The sequence below is a fragment of the Pseudophryne corroboree genome, chromosome 11, assembly GCF_028390025.1.
Source record: "Pseudophryne corroboree isolate aPseCor3 chromosome 11, aPseCor3.hap2, whole genome shotgun sequence".
NCBI classification, from domain to species: domain Eukaryota; kingdom Metazoa; phylum Chordata; class Amphibia; order Anura; family Myobatrachidae; genus Pseudophryne; species Pseudophryne corroboree.
In genome coordinates this window covers 297,007,282-297,023,831 of record NC_086454.1, presented here as the reverse complement: position 1 = coordinate 297,023,831, position 16,550 = coordinate 297,007,282, and the positions used below count along the sequence as shown (strand labels likewise).

Sequence of the window (16,550 nt, the reverse complement as noted above, 5' to 3'; positions counted from 1 at the left end):
TAGAGGAGGTAATAGACGGGTTGTACGTCCAGTCAGGGCAGAGATTCCCCACCATGGTCCTCTAGGCACACTAACAGTCCAGGTTTTAAGGATAGCCATACTTGAGCACAGGTGACTAAATTAGTACCTCAGTTATTTTAATTTAACAATCTGTGCTCAAGTATGGATATCACTAAAACCTGGACTGTTGGTGTGCCTCAAGATGGAGGTTTGGACACATTGAGACGGGGTATTCCTGTAGTGTGTACGAAGCACTCTGAAACAAACATCAGATATACTACTGAGGCACCTCTCTGTTCATTTGAATGGGATTTTGAAGAACTCTTTAGCGATAAGAGCTGCTTTGTATAGGAAATGTCATGTACAGGTAAGAACTGGACCACTCACTCCCCCACTCTCCTGGGACCGGCAACGTGACAAAAAGGAAAGAACTGCCTCTCTGGCTGTAGCCACCACAAGGGTGAGGGGATGTGGGGACAGTAAACTGTAGCAGGTGACTTCTGAGAAAGAGGGTATGGCTGACCATCTTGGAGAAGGCGGCATTAGAAGCAGGATGGCTGAGCGTATTGGATAACGTGGATTTCCAGAAGGGTGTATGGCAGAGGTTCCCAAACTCGGCCCTCAAGGCACCCTAATGGACCAGGTTTTGAGAATAACCATATTTGGGCACAGGTGACTAAAGTACCTCAGTCAGTTTGATTAAACCATGTGTGCTCAGCCGGGTGTGGATCATTGGGTCGACCTAAAAAAGGTCAACAGTATGTAGGTTGACATGGGTAAAAGGTCAACACAGGAAAAGGTCAACATGAGTTTTATTTTAGTTTTTGTGTTGTTTACTCCGTAAGACGGGAAACCCCAATTAGTGCACCGCGTCCCCTTCCACAGGTGCTTGGCACAGGTTACTATTCCCAATCGTAGTCCACGTGGATGTAAAGTATTAAAAAGTTGAAAATGGGATTTTTTTTTGTAAAAAACTCATGTCGACCTTTTCCTGTGTCGACCATTGCCATGTCAACTTATCATCCAAAAAAACTTGATCACTGGGGAGCCTTGAGGACCAGGGGCCATAGTCTGAAGCCCTTTGGGAAATGCGCGTGTGCACCCCATGAGGTCCAGTGAGATGCGAAAGGATCTCAGGGTTGCGATCGCCTCTGCCTGAGGGGGCGTGCAAATGGTGTTAGAACGCCGTTGGTGGGGCGCGGCCCGGACAGCACAGGTATGTGCGGACCGTTCCGGGGGCGGACCCTGGCACCTGCGTGACGTCACACGAAGCCGCTGCGTTCCAAAACGGGGCAGGTAGCTAGGCTGTGCAGGTATGGCGCTACTTTGCAGATGCGAAAGCTTTGCCGCCGTGTGATGCTTTCGCAACCGTGTGTGTGGAATGGAGGGGGGGATGCCTGATATGCGGGGCAGACTAGCTCTGTGCTGGGCGTCCCCCTGCATGTCAGGGAAGTTGATTGTAGATGTGTTAAATTTAGCACATCTACGATCATGTCTGAATCACCCCCTAAGTTTGGGAACCACTGTATGGTTTGATCATATGAGAGGAGGTGGTATCCTTGGAGGATAGGTGGTTATAGTGGAGAAAGTAATTTTAGAAGAGAAGGAAATTGGGAAGAAGATGCTATAAAGGTATACAGTGTATTTGTAATGTACCATGTAAATCAGATATGAAGAACACAACATTGCAAAGCCATCTGTCTATGCACTGACAGAAATAAGAATACGATAAAGTCGGTGCCTTTTTATTTAGAATGAAAGTAAAACCAGAGATTATTAAAGTGTTTTACAAAAGGAAAAGGTGTTAGTCGGCCACAGCCACTGATCCAATATTTAACCGCAGACCGAGTGGAAATTTTAAGAGACTATGTGGTCTATTTATGAAGCAGTGAAAAGTGGAGAAGTGAGCCAGTGGAGAAGTTGCCCATGGCAACCAATTAGCATTGAAGTAACATCTATAATTTGCACACTATACCATTGTACAGAGCAGCAGATTGGCTGCCATGGGCAACTTCTCCACAGGCTAAGTTCTACACTCTTTTTACGGGTTCGGTATGAATTACCAGCTGCCGGGATGTCGCCCGTCAGTATACCGACAGCAGGGCGAGCGCTAGAAAGCCCCTTGTGGGCTTGTTGCGCTCGCCACAGGTTATATTCTCCCTCTTTGGATGTCGTGGACACCCACAGAGGGAGAATAGCCTGTGGCACTGGTATTCTGGCGTCGGTATTTCACCGCTAGTTGGAATTCCAGCGTCGGCATTGTGACCACCGGGATCCTGACTAGCGGTATTTTAACCGCTTCCCCTTTTCACTGCTTAATGAATAGACCCCTAAGGCTAGGGCTGCACATAGCGTCCAAGCAGCTTGGCTGGGAGGGGGGTTGTGTGTGCACACGGATCCTTTTCTGCGGGATGCCGCAGAACAGGATCCGGCCAGCGACGCACGGAATTTCAATGGAACACAGGTGAACACATACATTGAAATCCCGCCATCCGGCTGGCGGCGGCGGGACTGTCGCATATGTGTGGGCGCCTGCATAGGTGCACACGTGCAGGCTCCTTCCATCCAAGTGGATCCCGCTGAAAGGGCGCTGCTTTGCCGCTATGTGTGGTCCTACCTTAAGAGACAGTCCTCAAACACAGATTAGTTTCCTTAAGGAAAGCCTCCACTCGCCTACATTTTTATATGGAATCCTCTCTAGCACAAGCAGCAGAATGGCCAGGTCAGGAATCCTGCACTGGTGCTTATGGGTCATTGACATAATCAAACAGTTTGTGTGTTGCCAGATCCATACTACAAGAGGCCACCAAGAACAAATGGCCGGATTATCTTCCTGCTATCTCCAGCAGGTTTCATGTAGTAGTGCCAGTGGTGTGAATATTTGAGATATCTGCAGAGGTATGGAACACAAGACCACCGATATTTTGCTACTTGTGGAGAGGGTGTTTTTACTCTAGAATTTGGGGTCCACGCAGAGTTCTTTATATTCTCAAGGCATCCATAAGTGCTGGTGTTGGTTACACAGAGTCCTGAAATCATATTTTATACTGCATGTATTAAAACATTCCAAGCTGGTGTCCTCCCACTCTTGTTATGCTCTGGATTTCTATCAAACCGTGACTCTCCCATTGCACACACATAGCAAGCTTTGTTCCAAACCACATGTATATCCTTCCTTTCTATGGTGAGCTTACAGCACAAAGAGCTGAAAACGGATATTGACAATCTGCATGATCTCCAGGCATGTGAGACTTAGGAAGTTTGGTTTGACAAGAGCTACTTATTACAGTTTTGGGGAAAGGTGTGCTCAATACCTTGATGTAAGGAGAAAACAGAATAGAATCTAGTGCATACAAAATAAACTAATCACATCAGCTTGTAAAATATATGGTGGTGGGATGAAAAGATGGTAAAGTCCAGATGGTCAGTCGTCAACTGAATACCCAAAAATTAGCAAAATAGATCAGATTAAGTGTTGTCCTTTGTTTTTTATTTTACTTTATATTTATTTATTTATTTTTTAAATATAGGTCAAAAGCTAGCCTTCGATTCTTATACAGGTCTTTGCATAGACATTCTTCATCAGATTGTTTCACAAATGAGAGAGAAAATAAGCAGACAAAAATGATTGCCGATTACCCCAAGCGGGTAAAATAACCCCAACTGTTTTTCAGTCTAGTTTGACGGTTTACCCAATATCATTACTCCACGAGCCCAGGGCTACTTTACCAGAACCTAGAAGTGCTTATCTAGTCCACCTACATTACATAAACCGAGATATTTAAATGTCAAAGTTTTAGCACACACAATGCCGGCATGGCACCAGGTACAGTAACTATAGAACCATTTGTGGATGCAGCCATTTTTCAGCAGAACCAATGTTTAGGAAAAGGCTATAAGTACTAATGAAAATCAGCAAGCCATGAGACCTAGGGGCAAATGTGCTGGCCTTCGATTTGATTCCCCAGTCCAGCTATGCCCCTTTCCTGTGCTCTGGCACTCAAGGTATAGGTATTCTACTAATATACCTTTAGCAATACCCCAAATTGTTTCTGCCTCAGAAATGGCTGCTTCCATTAATCTATGGTTACATTGTGGGTTGCTTGCCATCTTCTACAAATTGTCTGAATCAGCAAAATCATCATTTAAGCAGCTGTGGTCTTAACTGTTCCAGGGTTGTAAAACAAAGGAATATGTAGTATACAGATGGATAATTTACCCATGTTTTGTATGGATTACTTAAGAGTGAAATCCCTACAAACTTACTTTTCTGTTTCACCTCCCCTTTCTTGGTGGCTACAGCAAGATGCTGCTTCATCTCCAGTACTGGAGACATTGTTTTGTGGGTCATGGGAAAATAAGACGGTGTTTGTTTTAAGCCGGTATGGATAAATGTAGTAATAACCGTGTAGCCAAAACCGCTGCGATTGCAAAAACTGATCTGGATAGCAACCCTTGATAAGGTAGCCCTGAGCTCGCCAAGTATCGGGAAATGCAGGTCAACCAACTGGGGTCTAGAGTGGTCTTCTATGGTACAGTACCTGGTAGTTTCTGCATGTTGTGCATTGTACACACATCATCCACAAAAAAATGCCTCTCTGGGAAGCAGGAATTACAACAACCAGTAAAGAGCTCTAGTCAAAGCGATGTGATGTGCAGCATCCAACGGCTGAACGTATAAAGCATTTAGTGCAACTAGGAGACATTTCTAGCAATATCATTTGTGGACTAGGCTCCGGCCCCACCCACTGGATATAGTAAACAGTTTTCTCTTCCTGTACCAATCTGAGCTTTGTTCATGGTAACTGGCTGAAGAGGGAAAAGTTCAAAGTGCATAATAAAACAAATTGGCTCATATCCACCGGTCATAAAACTGGGTCACTTCTCTGGAGTCGTTTATCGGGATCTATGTCCACAGTTCGTTAGAGCCTCCTATGCCACAATTACAACACACGTCTTGATCATGTTCCTCCGAGAATGCCGGATCAACTGGGCCACTCTTTTCACTCCCAACAACTGAACCTTAGCAAATGGTATACAATGGATATCCACAGATTTCAATCAATCAGTTTAAAGAAAAGAAAATATACATATTATTTAAAACCTAGAGACAAATGCCTATGTACAGAATGGTGACTCCTTGTCTGTTTCCTGGTCAGTCTCAGCTGATCTACTCAGAAGCCACTTTACATAATACAGAAAATTAAAATGAATTAAAAAATACTTTGAACAACAAGATACTTTACTTTGGCCATAAACATCTGTGGTTTTCCTGCTTGCTGCGCCAAATGTTAGGGGCAGTAGGTCCCAGCTATAAGGACTAGGATTCTGCTGAATACAGTGAATGGTGGGGGTTTTGGAAGAGGGACCGCCACCAAAAATATTATTACAGGAAGGGCAGAGGACTTATTAAAGTGGCAAACCTGTTTAAAGTCTTACAAATGTCTTTAATTCAAAGCTTATTAAAGACTTTTACCTCAACAGGCACCAACCACCATAAATGAAGCTTTTCTGAGTAGGTGATAATGGGCCATTTACATTGTGACTCAATTCCATGCTTCACCCACTGGGTATGTAGAGATGACAAGTGCTTTAACCACATCCCACATATAGACAGACTGTTCTGCCCTTATTGCTGTTCATCAGGATATGGGTATTCAGTTATAGAGTTGAAATGCTAAAACACTGAAAATGGATATGAAAAAAAATTAAGTGACGCCCTAGTGGCAAATAAGCAAATCCATTTCTGGAGCATGCACTTCTGGGTCTTGCATTACAATAAACCATGCCTGTTTGTTCCAAAGATGCATACTTCCTTTAATAAGCGCTATAGTGGTGGTAAAAAAAATAAAATCAACAAGTCTTATTCCACTGTCATATCTGGAAAGGATACAAAATGAATTAGATCTTGATACAATTGTAAAGGACACGTTCACAGAGTATCTTACTTCCAAGATCAGCGAAAACAGACCTAGAGGCAAAAGCTTGCATATTGCAAGCATTATGTTCATATGCCACTTCCCAGGAACCAAGATATGGATAAGTGGGTTGTACCTTCAGTAAGGAACAATTGTTAAAAAAATATAAATATTTGGATTAAATTCACATTTGTTCATTGGCTCAACAACCAGGAATTAAAAACACATTAAATAAAAAAAACAAAAAGAACAAAAAACAAAATAAACATTTGGCTTTAAAAAGGATAACGTGTAAGAAGTATGCTGTGATTGGCGAATTCATGTGCCACTCATCACAAGTAAAAAAGGAAGGATGTGATCATCGGCTCAGAGAAGGAATAAGAAAAAAAAGCCTTAACCAATGTTCAACATAAAAGAATGTAACCAGCTGGCAGCAAAGGCCTGGTTAAAAAATGTGCAATTCTAGGAGCTTAAGAAGACATGACCCCGAGGTTCTCGGTTCCAAATCACAAAGCAGTGTCAAACTCTTCATAGGCATCAACTTTATCTTCAGATCCAAATTCTAGGTCATTCAACTGCGCTCTAACCTCGTTCTCCAAATCTGGTGGAACTACAAAATGATCCTCTAGATCCATCTGTGATGGGGCAGAGAAATAGCCTGTTTTTCTCTTAGGGGCCTCGGAGGCCACCTCGATTAGATTGAGAATCTCTTCCAGCGGCACGACCGAACCATTGGAGTGTTTCTTATGATACAAACATGACCCGGAAGATGAAGACGGCAGGTCGTCCTTCTCTTGACTTACTGTGGGATTGTTTTGTACCAACTGCATTGTAATTCCATCAAAATCGTCCTCCAAATCCTGAAAAGTGCTAAATGTGAGTGGTTCTGGGGAGTGCTCCCTACTGCAGTGTATGTCCACCTCCACTTCCACCCTGCTGCCAGTACTGGGGCCTTCAGCCTGCAGCTCGTCATCACTATCCAGACCGTTTTCGGACTGATTACTGGAGAACGTCGCACAAGAGGGCTGCCTCTGAAAGGTGCTGGCTGAGGGAACTGGATGTAGGCTGCATCTCCGCTCAGGCCTGAGGATGAGGCCACCTTCTAACCCGGCCATAGCGTGTTCATCAGAGGCAGTGGAGCCAACTTCACTGCTCACCTCAGACACAGACATCTCGCTGCTGAACTCCGAGGCAATGCCACTGCTGGAAGACGGCGTGACCGAGCCTGGGAATTCCTTTGTTGCAGCTGCAGAGGTCAATCCGGATGGACTAGGTAATGTCAGTGTATGCATCTCACAAGTGCAAGTGTCCTCCCCTATACTGAGACACACCACCAGGGCAGCTATGTTATCCTGGCAGCCATAGCTTTGTGCCAAAGTGCAGAGTTTCTTAGCAGCTACCAGAGGATCAGGCAAGTGACGAATGGTCTGCACAGCTTCGTCCACAGACACGTACTCCCACAATCCTTTGTTCCCCAGGATTATCAACTCATCCTGCACAGTCAGTGGTAATGTGGTGATATGAGGCTCAGGGAGCACCCAAGGGTGGAGATATGTTGATCCCAGCATACGTGTACAGCAGGTTACGCCATTAACCTTATTATCCTGCAACAGAAAAATCACAACAGTGTTACCTAGGAGGCTGCAAGCACCAACCACTCCAGTGACAATAATAACATTAATGGGGATTATTCTAGGTGGAAGGCAGGTGTGGGAAGAGATGTAAATGTGGCTTAATTAGGACTTCCAAGCACAAATTGACACAAGAACTATAGGTGCTAGAATAAAGAGGAGATCCATCAGAGTTCATTGTAATTTATTAGGTCCTCCTATAACAATAAATAAGATTTTACTTACCGATAAATCTATTTCTCATAGTCCGTAGTGGATGCTGGGGACTCCGTCAGGACCAAGGGGATAGCGGCTCCGCAGGAGACAGGGCACAAAAGCAAGCTTTTAGGATCACATGGTGTGTACTGGCTCCTCCCCCTATGACCCTCCTCCAAGCCTCAGTTAGGTACTGTGCCCGGACGAGCGTACACAATAAGGAAGGATCTTGAATCCCGGGTAAGACTCATACCAGCCACACCAATCACACCGTACAACTTGTGATCTGAACCCAGTTAACAGTATGATAACAATGAAGTAGCCTCTAAAAAAGATGGCTCACAACAATAATAACCCGATTTTTTTGTAACAATAACTATGTACAAGTAATGCAGACAATCCGCACTTGGGATGGGCGCCCAGCATCCACTACGGACTATGAGAAATAGATTTATCGGTAAGTAAAATCTTATTTTCTCTAACGTCCTAGTGGATGCTGGGGACTCCGTCAGGACCATGGGGATTATACCAAAGCTCCCAAACGGGCGGGAGAGTGCGGATGACTCTGCAGCACCGAATGAGAGAACTCCAGGTCCTCCTCAGCCAGGGTATCAAATTTGTAGAATTTAGCAAACGTGTTTGCCCCTGACCAAGTTGCAGCTCGGCAAAGTTGTAAAGCCGAGACCCCTCGGGCAGCCGCCCAAGATGAGCCCCCCTTCCTTGTGGAATGGGCATTTACAGATTTTGGCTGTGGCAGGCCTGCCACAGAATGTGCAAGCTGAATTGTACTACAAATCCAACGAGCAATAGTCTGCTTAGAAGCAGGAGCACCCAGCTTTTTGGGTGCCTACAATATAAACAGCAAGTCAGACTTTCTGACTCCAGCCGTCCTGGAATTATATATATATATATATATATATATATATATATTTTCAGGGCCCTGACAACGTCTAGCAACTTGGAGTCCTCCAAGTCCCTAGTAGCCGCAGGCACCACAATAGGTTGTTTCAGGTGAAACGCTGACACCACCTTAGGAAGAAACTGGGGACGAGTCCGCAGTTCTGCCCTGTCCCGAATGGAAAATCAAGTATGGGCTTTTGTAAGACAAAGCCGCCAATTTTGACAATCGCCTGGCCGAGGCCAGGGCCAACAGCATGGTCACTTTCCATGTGAGATATTTCAAATCCACAGATTTGAGTGGTTCAAACCAATATGATTTGAGGAATCCCAACACTACGTTGAGATCCCACGGTGCCACTGGAGGCACACAAGGGCTGTATATGCAATACTCCCTTGACAAACGTCTGGACTTCAGGAACTGAAGCCAATTCTTTCTGGAAGAAAATCTATAGGGCCGAAACTTGAACCTTAATGGACCCCAATTTGAGGCTCATAGACACTCCTGTTTGCAGGAAGTGCAGAAATCGACCTAGTTGAAATTTTTTCGTGGGGCCTTCCTGGCCTCACCCACGCAACATATTTTTACCACATGTGGTGATAACGTTGTGCGGTCACCTCCTTCCTGGCTTTGACCAGGGTAGGTATGACCTCTTCCGGAATGCCTTTTCCCTTAGGATCCGGCGTTCAAACCGCCATGCCGTCAAACGCAGTCGCGGTAAGTCTTGGAACAGACAAGGTCCCTGCTGGAGCAGGTCCTTTCTTAAAGGCCGATGCCACGGTTCCTCTTGGAACAGACATGGTACTTGCTGAAAGCAAATCCCTTCTTAGCTCCCGAGGCCATTAGTCCTCTGTGAGCATCTCTTGAAGTTCCGGTTACCAAGTCCCTCTTGGCCAATCCGGAGCCACGAGTATAGTTCTTACTCCTCTATGTCTTATAATTCTCAATACCTTGGTTATGAGAAGCAGAGGAGGGAACACATACACCGACTGTTACACCCACGGTGTTACCAGGACGTCCACAGCTATCGCCTGAAGGTCTCGTGACCTGGCGCAATACCTGTCCCATTTTTTGTTCGGGCGGGACGCCATCATGTCCACCTTTGGTCTTTCCCAACGGTTCACAATCATGCGGAAAACTTCCCGATGAAGTTCCCACTCTCCCGGGTGGAAGTCGTGCCTGAGGAAGTCTGCTTCCCAGTCGTCCACTCCCGGAATGAACACTGCTGACAGTGCTATCACATGATTTTCCGCCTAGCGAAAAATCCTTGCAGTTTTGCCACTGCCCTCCTGCTTCTTGTGCCGCCCTTTCTGTTTACGTGGGCGACTGCCGTGATGTTATCCCACTGGATCAATACCGGCTGACCTTGAAGCAGAGGTCTTGCTAAGCTTAGAGCATTATAAATTTTGCTCTTAGCTCCAGTATATTTATGTGGAGAGAATTCTCCAGACTTGATCACACTCCTTGTGTGACTGCTCCCCAGCCTCTCAGGCTGGCCTCCGTGGTCACGAGCATCCAATCCTGAATGCCGAATCTGCGGCCCTCTAGAAGATGAGCACTCTGTAATCACCACAGGAGAGACACCCTTGTCCTTGGATATAGGGTTATCCGCTGATGCATCTGAAGATGCGATCCGGACCATTTGTCCAGCAGATCCCACTGAAGAGTTCTTGCGTGAAATCTGCCGAATGGAAGCGCTTCGTAATAAGCCACCATTTTTACCAGGACTCTTGTGCAATGATGCACTGACACTTTTCCTGGTTTTAGGAGGATCCCGATTAGCTCGGATAACTCCCTGGCTTTCTCCTCTGGGAGAAACACCTTTTCCTGGACTGTGTCCAGAATCATCCCTAGGACCAGCAGACGTGTCGTCGGAACAACTGCGGTTTTGGAATATTTAGAATCCACCCGTGCTGTCGTAGAACTACTTGAGATAGTGCTACTCCGACCTCCAACTGTTCTCTGGACCTTGTTCTTATCAGGAGGTCGTCCATTTTCTTTGAAGACGAATCCTCCTTTCGGTCATTACCTTGGTAAGGACCCGGGGTGCCTTGGACAATCCAACGGCATCGTCTTGAAACTGATAGTGACAGTTCTGTACCACGAACCTGAGGTACCCTTGGTGAGAAAAGGCAAATTTTGGGACATGGAGGTAAGCATCCCTGATGTCCCGGGACACCATATAGTCCCCTTGTTCTTTGCTATCACTGCTCTGAGTGACTCCATCTGGATTTGAACCCTTGTAAGTGTTCAAATTTTTCAGATTTAGAATAGGTCTCACCTAGCCTTCAGTACCACCATATAGTGTGGAGTAATACCCCTTTCCTTGTTGTCGGAGGGGTAATTTTATTATCACCTGCTGGGAATACAGCTTGTGAATTGTTTTCAATACTGCCTCCCTGTCGGAGGGAGACATTGGTACAGCAGACTACAGGAACCTGCGAGGGGGGAAACCTCTCGACATTCCAATCTGTACCCCTTGGATACTACTTGTAGGATCCAGGGGTCCTGTACGGTCCCAGCGTCATGCTGAGAACTTGGTAGAAGCGGTGGAGGGCTTCTGTTCCTGGGAATGGGCTGCCTGCTGCAGTCTTCTTCCCTTTCCTCTATCCCTGGGCAGATATGACTCTTATAGGGACGAAAGGACTGAGGCTGAAAAGACGGTGTCTTTTTCTGCAGAGATGTGACTTAGGGTAAAAAACGGTGGATTTTCCAGCAGTTGCCCTGGCCACCAGGTCCCATGGACCGACCCCAAATAACTCCTCCCCTTTATACGGCAATACATATTTGTGCCGTTTGGAATCTGCATCACCTGACCACTGTCGTGTCCATAAACATCTTCTTGCAGATATGGACATCGCATTTACTCTTGATGCCAGAGTGCAAATATCCCTCTGCGCATCTCGCATATATAGAAATGCATCCTTTAAATGCTCTATAGTCAATAAAATACTGTCCCTGTCAAAGGTATCAATATTTTTAGTCAGGGAATCCGACCAAGCCACCTCAGCTCTGCACATCCAGGCTGAGGCGATCGCTGGTCGCAGTATAACACCAGCATGTGTGTGTATACTTTTTAGGATATTTTTCAGCCTCCTATCAGCTGGCTCCTTAAGTACGGCCCTATCCGTAGATGGTACCGCCACTTGTTCTGATAAGCGTGTGAGCGCCTTATCCACCCTGAGGGGTGTTTCCCACCGCGCCTTAACTTCTGGCGGGAAAAGGTATACCGCCAATAATTTTCTATCGGGGGAAACCCACGCATCATCACACACTTCATTTAATTTATCTGATTCAGGAAAAACTACAGGTAGTTTTTTCACCTCACATATAATACCCTTTTTTGTGGTACTTGGAGTATCAGAAATATGTAACACCTCCTTCATTGCCCTTAACGTGTGGCCCTAAAAGAAAATACGTTTGTTTCTTCACCGTCGACACTGAAATCAGTGTCCGTGTCTGGGTCTGTGTCGACCGACTGAGGTAAATGGGCATTTTACAGCCCCTGACGGTGTTTGAGACGCCTGGACAGATACTAATTTGTTCGCCGGCCCTCTCATGTCGTCAACCGGCTTGCAGCGTGTTGACATTGTCACGTAATTTCCATAAATAAGCCATCCATTCCGGTGTCGACTCCCTAGAGAGTGACATCCCATTACAGGCAATTTGCTCCGCCTCCTCACCAATATTTTCCTCATACATGTCGACACACACGTACCGACATACAGCACACACATAGGGAATGCTCTGATAGAGGACAGGACCCACTAGCCCTTTGGGGAGACAGAGGGAGAGTTTGCCAGCACACACCAAAACGCTATAATTATCCAGGGACAACCTTTATATAAGTGTTCCTCCCTTATAGCATTTTAATATATATACATATCGCCAAATCAGTGCCCCCCCCTCTCTGTTTTAACCCTGTTTCTGTAGTGCAGTGCAGGGGAGAGCATGGGAGCCTTCCCACCAGCCTTTCTGTGAGGGAAAATGGCGCTGTGTGCTGAGGAGAATAGGCCCCGCCCCCTTTTCGGCGGGCTTCTTCTCCGGAGTTTTAGATATCTGGCAGGGGTTAAATACATCCATATAGCCTCAAGGGCTATATGTGATGTATTTTTCGCCATACAGGTATTATACATTGCTGCCCAGGGCGCCCCCCCCCCAGCGCCCTGCACCCTCCGTGACCGCTGTGTGAAGTGTGCTGACAACAATGGCGCACAGCTGCAGTGCTGTGCGCTACCTGATGAAGACTGAGAGTCTTCTGCCGCCTGGTTCCGGACCTCTTCATCTTCAGCGTCTGCAAGGGGGGTCGGCGGCGCGGCTCCGGGACGAACCCCAGGGCGAGCCCTGTGTTCCGACTCCCTCTGGAGCTATGTCCAGTAGCCTAAGAATCCAATCCATCCTGCACGCAGGTGAGTTGAAAATCTCTCCCCTAAGTCCCTCGATGCAGTGAGCCTGTTGCCAGCAGGACTCACTGAAAATAAAGAACCTAAAAACTTTTTCTAAGTAACTCTTTAAGAGAGCCACCTAGATTGCACCCTTCTCGGCCGGGCACAAAAACCTAACTGAGGCTTGGAGGAGGGTCATAGGGGGAGGAGCCAGTACACACCATGTGATCCTAAAAGCTTGCTTTTGTGCCCTGTCTCCTGCGGAGCCGCTATCCCCTTGGTCCTGACGGAGTCCCCAGCATCCACTAGGACGTTAGAGAAATATAAATAATAAGTAATAAAACATAAAAAATCTATACTATTGGATTTTGAACAAAGGTCATTATTCAGAGTTGTTAGCAAACCAAGAAAGTTAGCAATTGGGCATAACCATGTTCACTGCAGATGGGGCAGATATAACATGTGCAGAGAGAGTTAGATTTGGGTGGGGTGTGCTCAAACTGAAATCTAAATTGCAGTGTAAAAATAAAGCAGCCAGTATTTACCCTGCACAGATACAATATAACCCACCCAAATCTAACTCTCTCTGCACATGTTATATCTGCCCCACCTGCAGTGCACATGGTTTTGCCCAATTGCTAACAAACCTGAATAACCCCCTAAGCACGGTTAGAACTTGAAAAACATACACACAGGGGCATTAAACTACAAGTAGATTTAGGAGTAATTTTATGGAGCCATTATTCTGCTAATAGTCAGGGCAATTACTTTTTCCTATGGAATTATAATGGTTTTTCCCCAAATACAATGCACTAAAAAAAAAATAAAAAAAAATTGATAACAGGGTGTGATATACTGCATCTCAACATCCGGGTTACTCAGCTGCCCCATGGTTCCGCAGAGTGATCCGATGCTGCGTCTCTCTTGATGAAGTCATGTTCACATCCTCTAAGGGCGTGATTCTGAGTAGCACGGAAAGTGGTCGCAATTTCGGATATACACATGAAAATCCACCTGTAATCGCCCAAATCTATGCAACCGCACTGCGCCTCCAGCCCTCCGCTTGTGTGTCGCTATTCCCTGCATTTGCATCAGCCCCATTCTTGCCGCAGGAGATCAGACTTCACATGAGGTCATCTCAGACTCGCCTGCAACTCTGTCTACACGCCCACAGGACACCTCTCCTACGTGTGGACACCCAGTAAAGCCTAATTGGGCTGTAACTGAGAAGCTACAGAGATATGCACAACTGTGAATCCCTCATAAATGCTCCAAGCTGCTTAGGCTAGAAATCGCAAGATCCGACCGCGTTCAAAATGCACATGTATAATGAGTACAATTTCCACACCTCTGGACATATTTGTGCAATGGAAGGACATATCACAAAATTGGACACCTACTTCAGTGATAATTGCCTTTTGTTCCTTGATTCTTAAAAGGTCTTCAGGGCAGTGCTCCAAGGTGAACACTCGGGATAAAGTGAGAGGATGCCCATTCCGACACATGACCGCCTGACAGGTACCGACGTTGGCCACAGTCAGTGAGAAGCTGTTGCTGTGGTCGGCTGCACTATGCCCAATATAGCACAAGAGAGCAGAAGATCCCAGTTTCTGACCTGCCGTGCCAAGCTTCCTAATGGGAAAAGCAACAATAATCATCTGACAGAGCGGAATATTTCAGTGATCAGAGAAGTTATAAGCTGCAACAATGAATAAGCATGGCAATATAGCGGGGCACAGACTGTTCCGCCCTCAAGGAGGGCAAATTATCAGAAATAACTTTTTACTGATTAACACCTAGATGCACCAACTGCACCTGATGGGACCACTGCTAAAAGTTATTCCAGAAACAAGGGTTTCTCTAAGGCGCAGTAACTTCTTAATACCTATAGGTGGGATTACTACTTTGTAAAGATTGAAGGGGCGGATGCATCCATGGAAAAGGAGTCCATACGGTCACTAAATAATATACATTACATGTATATTTCATATAACTATAAGGAATTTCCTATTTGACATTCCTGTTGCAGATAACACTTTGTACCTCAGTGGTACCACTACTAGGCATCACATATAGGCTGCATTATTGCCTTACCCACAAGATGGACTCCCGCCAATGTGCACTTCATAGCAGTACATACACTCCAATGAATTTTACAAAAGGAGTGTTTATGGCCAACGTTGTTTCGCCAACAGACGTTTCGCCATGAATTTCTCAAAATTAATTATTTTAGATTTTAAAGGATGCATTCAGAGAAGGGAAAAGCAGCAGACCTGTGTGATACAAGGAATGTGTGGCACATGAAGGTTCTATCGCAGCATAACTGCTGCAGTTCTTCAAGAAGAACGTCTCCCATGGTGCACTGCAGCAAACGCGGCACCTCCTCGTTCCTGTCTCCATCAAACATGCCGTACAAAGCCTCTACCCCATCAGCGAAATCACTCATGGCCAGTGAAGAGACACACAGCCTACAGGGGTGTCAGACACGCAAACGTTACTCCAATTACTACAGTAAAACTGCTCTTTTCATGGATGGTAACAATACTCACTTGTTCCTCTGGCCAGACAGCTCAGCTAAGCCATGATTCCAGGGAATGGACGGTGCAGTCAGATCAGCATTCAGCAAAGGTTTGCGGTCGATTTTCAGTACGGGGATATGACTGCAGAGAGACAACAGCAGCCATTTTGTTACACACAATTCATGACATAACGATATAATTTACATTTAGATACAGTAGATGTGTTAGCATGGAGGGAGCGGTTAGACAAGTGTGAACACCTGGTACTAGAACTTCACCAAATACAACCAACACCTGGGGATAGCAGTGCACCAAACACAGCCAATGCCTAGGGCTAACACTACGCCAAATGCAGCTGAGGAATGGGGCTAGAACTGTGCCAAAAGCAGCCAAGACCTGGGGACTAGCACTGTGCAAAATGCAGCAGAGGACTGGGACTAGCAGTGCACCAAATGCAGCTGATGCCTGGAGCTATCATAGCACCATATGCAACCAAAAAACCTGTTGGTAGCAATGCACCAAATGCCAACATCTGGATCTGGCACTGTGTCAAATGAAGACAATGAATGGGGCTAGCACTGCTCCAAATGCAGCCGATGACTGAGGTGAGCAGTGCACCAAATGCAGCCAACACCTGGTGCTAGACCTGCACTAGATGCAGCTGATGCATGGAGCTAGCAGTGCACCATTTAGGAAAGATAGCGAGGTGATCAATGAATAGAATCAGCATTTTGCGAGTACAAGGTTCAATTACCTGTAGATGTCGTGGAGCTGATGATCCAGCACCAGGTCGCGGTTCCCTTTCAGGTCCAGCTCATGCAGGGCAGGAGGGAGTGTGTCGGGCGCCGGGATTTCCATCAGACTGTTACAACTCAAGTCAACCAGCTGCAGGAACAAAGAGCAGCAACATCTCATGCCAGAGGCCGAGTCAGTGACAATGAGATGACACCATGTACACAACTCTACAGCTCTACCACAGCCTGCAGGGGTAAGAGAGGGGGGAA

At 46.1% G+C, this 16,550-nt stretch overlaps 1 protein-coding gene across 4 annotated transcripts in view; it reads right to left on the bottom strand.

The window, feature by feature from the left end:
* Positions 1-5,792: 5,792 nt before the first annotated feature.
* PHLPP2 (PH domain and leucine rich repeat protein phosphatase 2) overlaps positions 5,793-16,550 on the bottom strand; it is a 110,179-nt gene continuing 99,421 nt past the window's right edge. For 2 of the 4 annotated variants that reach the window (XM_063945489.1, XM_063945488.1), the window contains exons 15-19: positions 16,301-16,431; positions 15,577-15,687; positions 15,301-15,495; positions 14,428-14,659; positions 5,793-7,522 (exon numbers count right to left, since the gene is read on the bottom strand). In XM_063945489.1, coding sequence (XP_063801559.1) covers positions 6,425-7,522; positions 14,428-14,659; positions 15,301-15,495; positions 15,577-15,687; positions 16,301-16,431 — 1,767 coding nt within the window. In that variant the 3' untranslated portion in view covers positions 5,793-6,424. The remainder of the gene's footprint in view (positions 7,523-14,427; positions 14,660-15,300; positions 15,496-15,576; positions 15,688-16,300; positions 16,432-16,550) is intronic. The other 2 variants (XM_063945490.1, XM_063945491.1) reach the window with 2 other exon arrangements.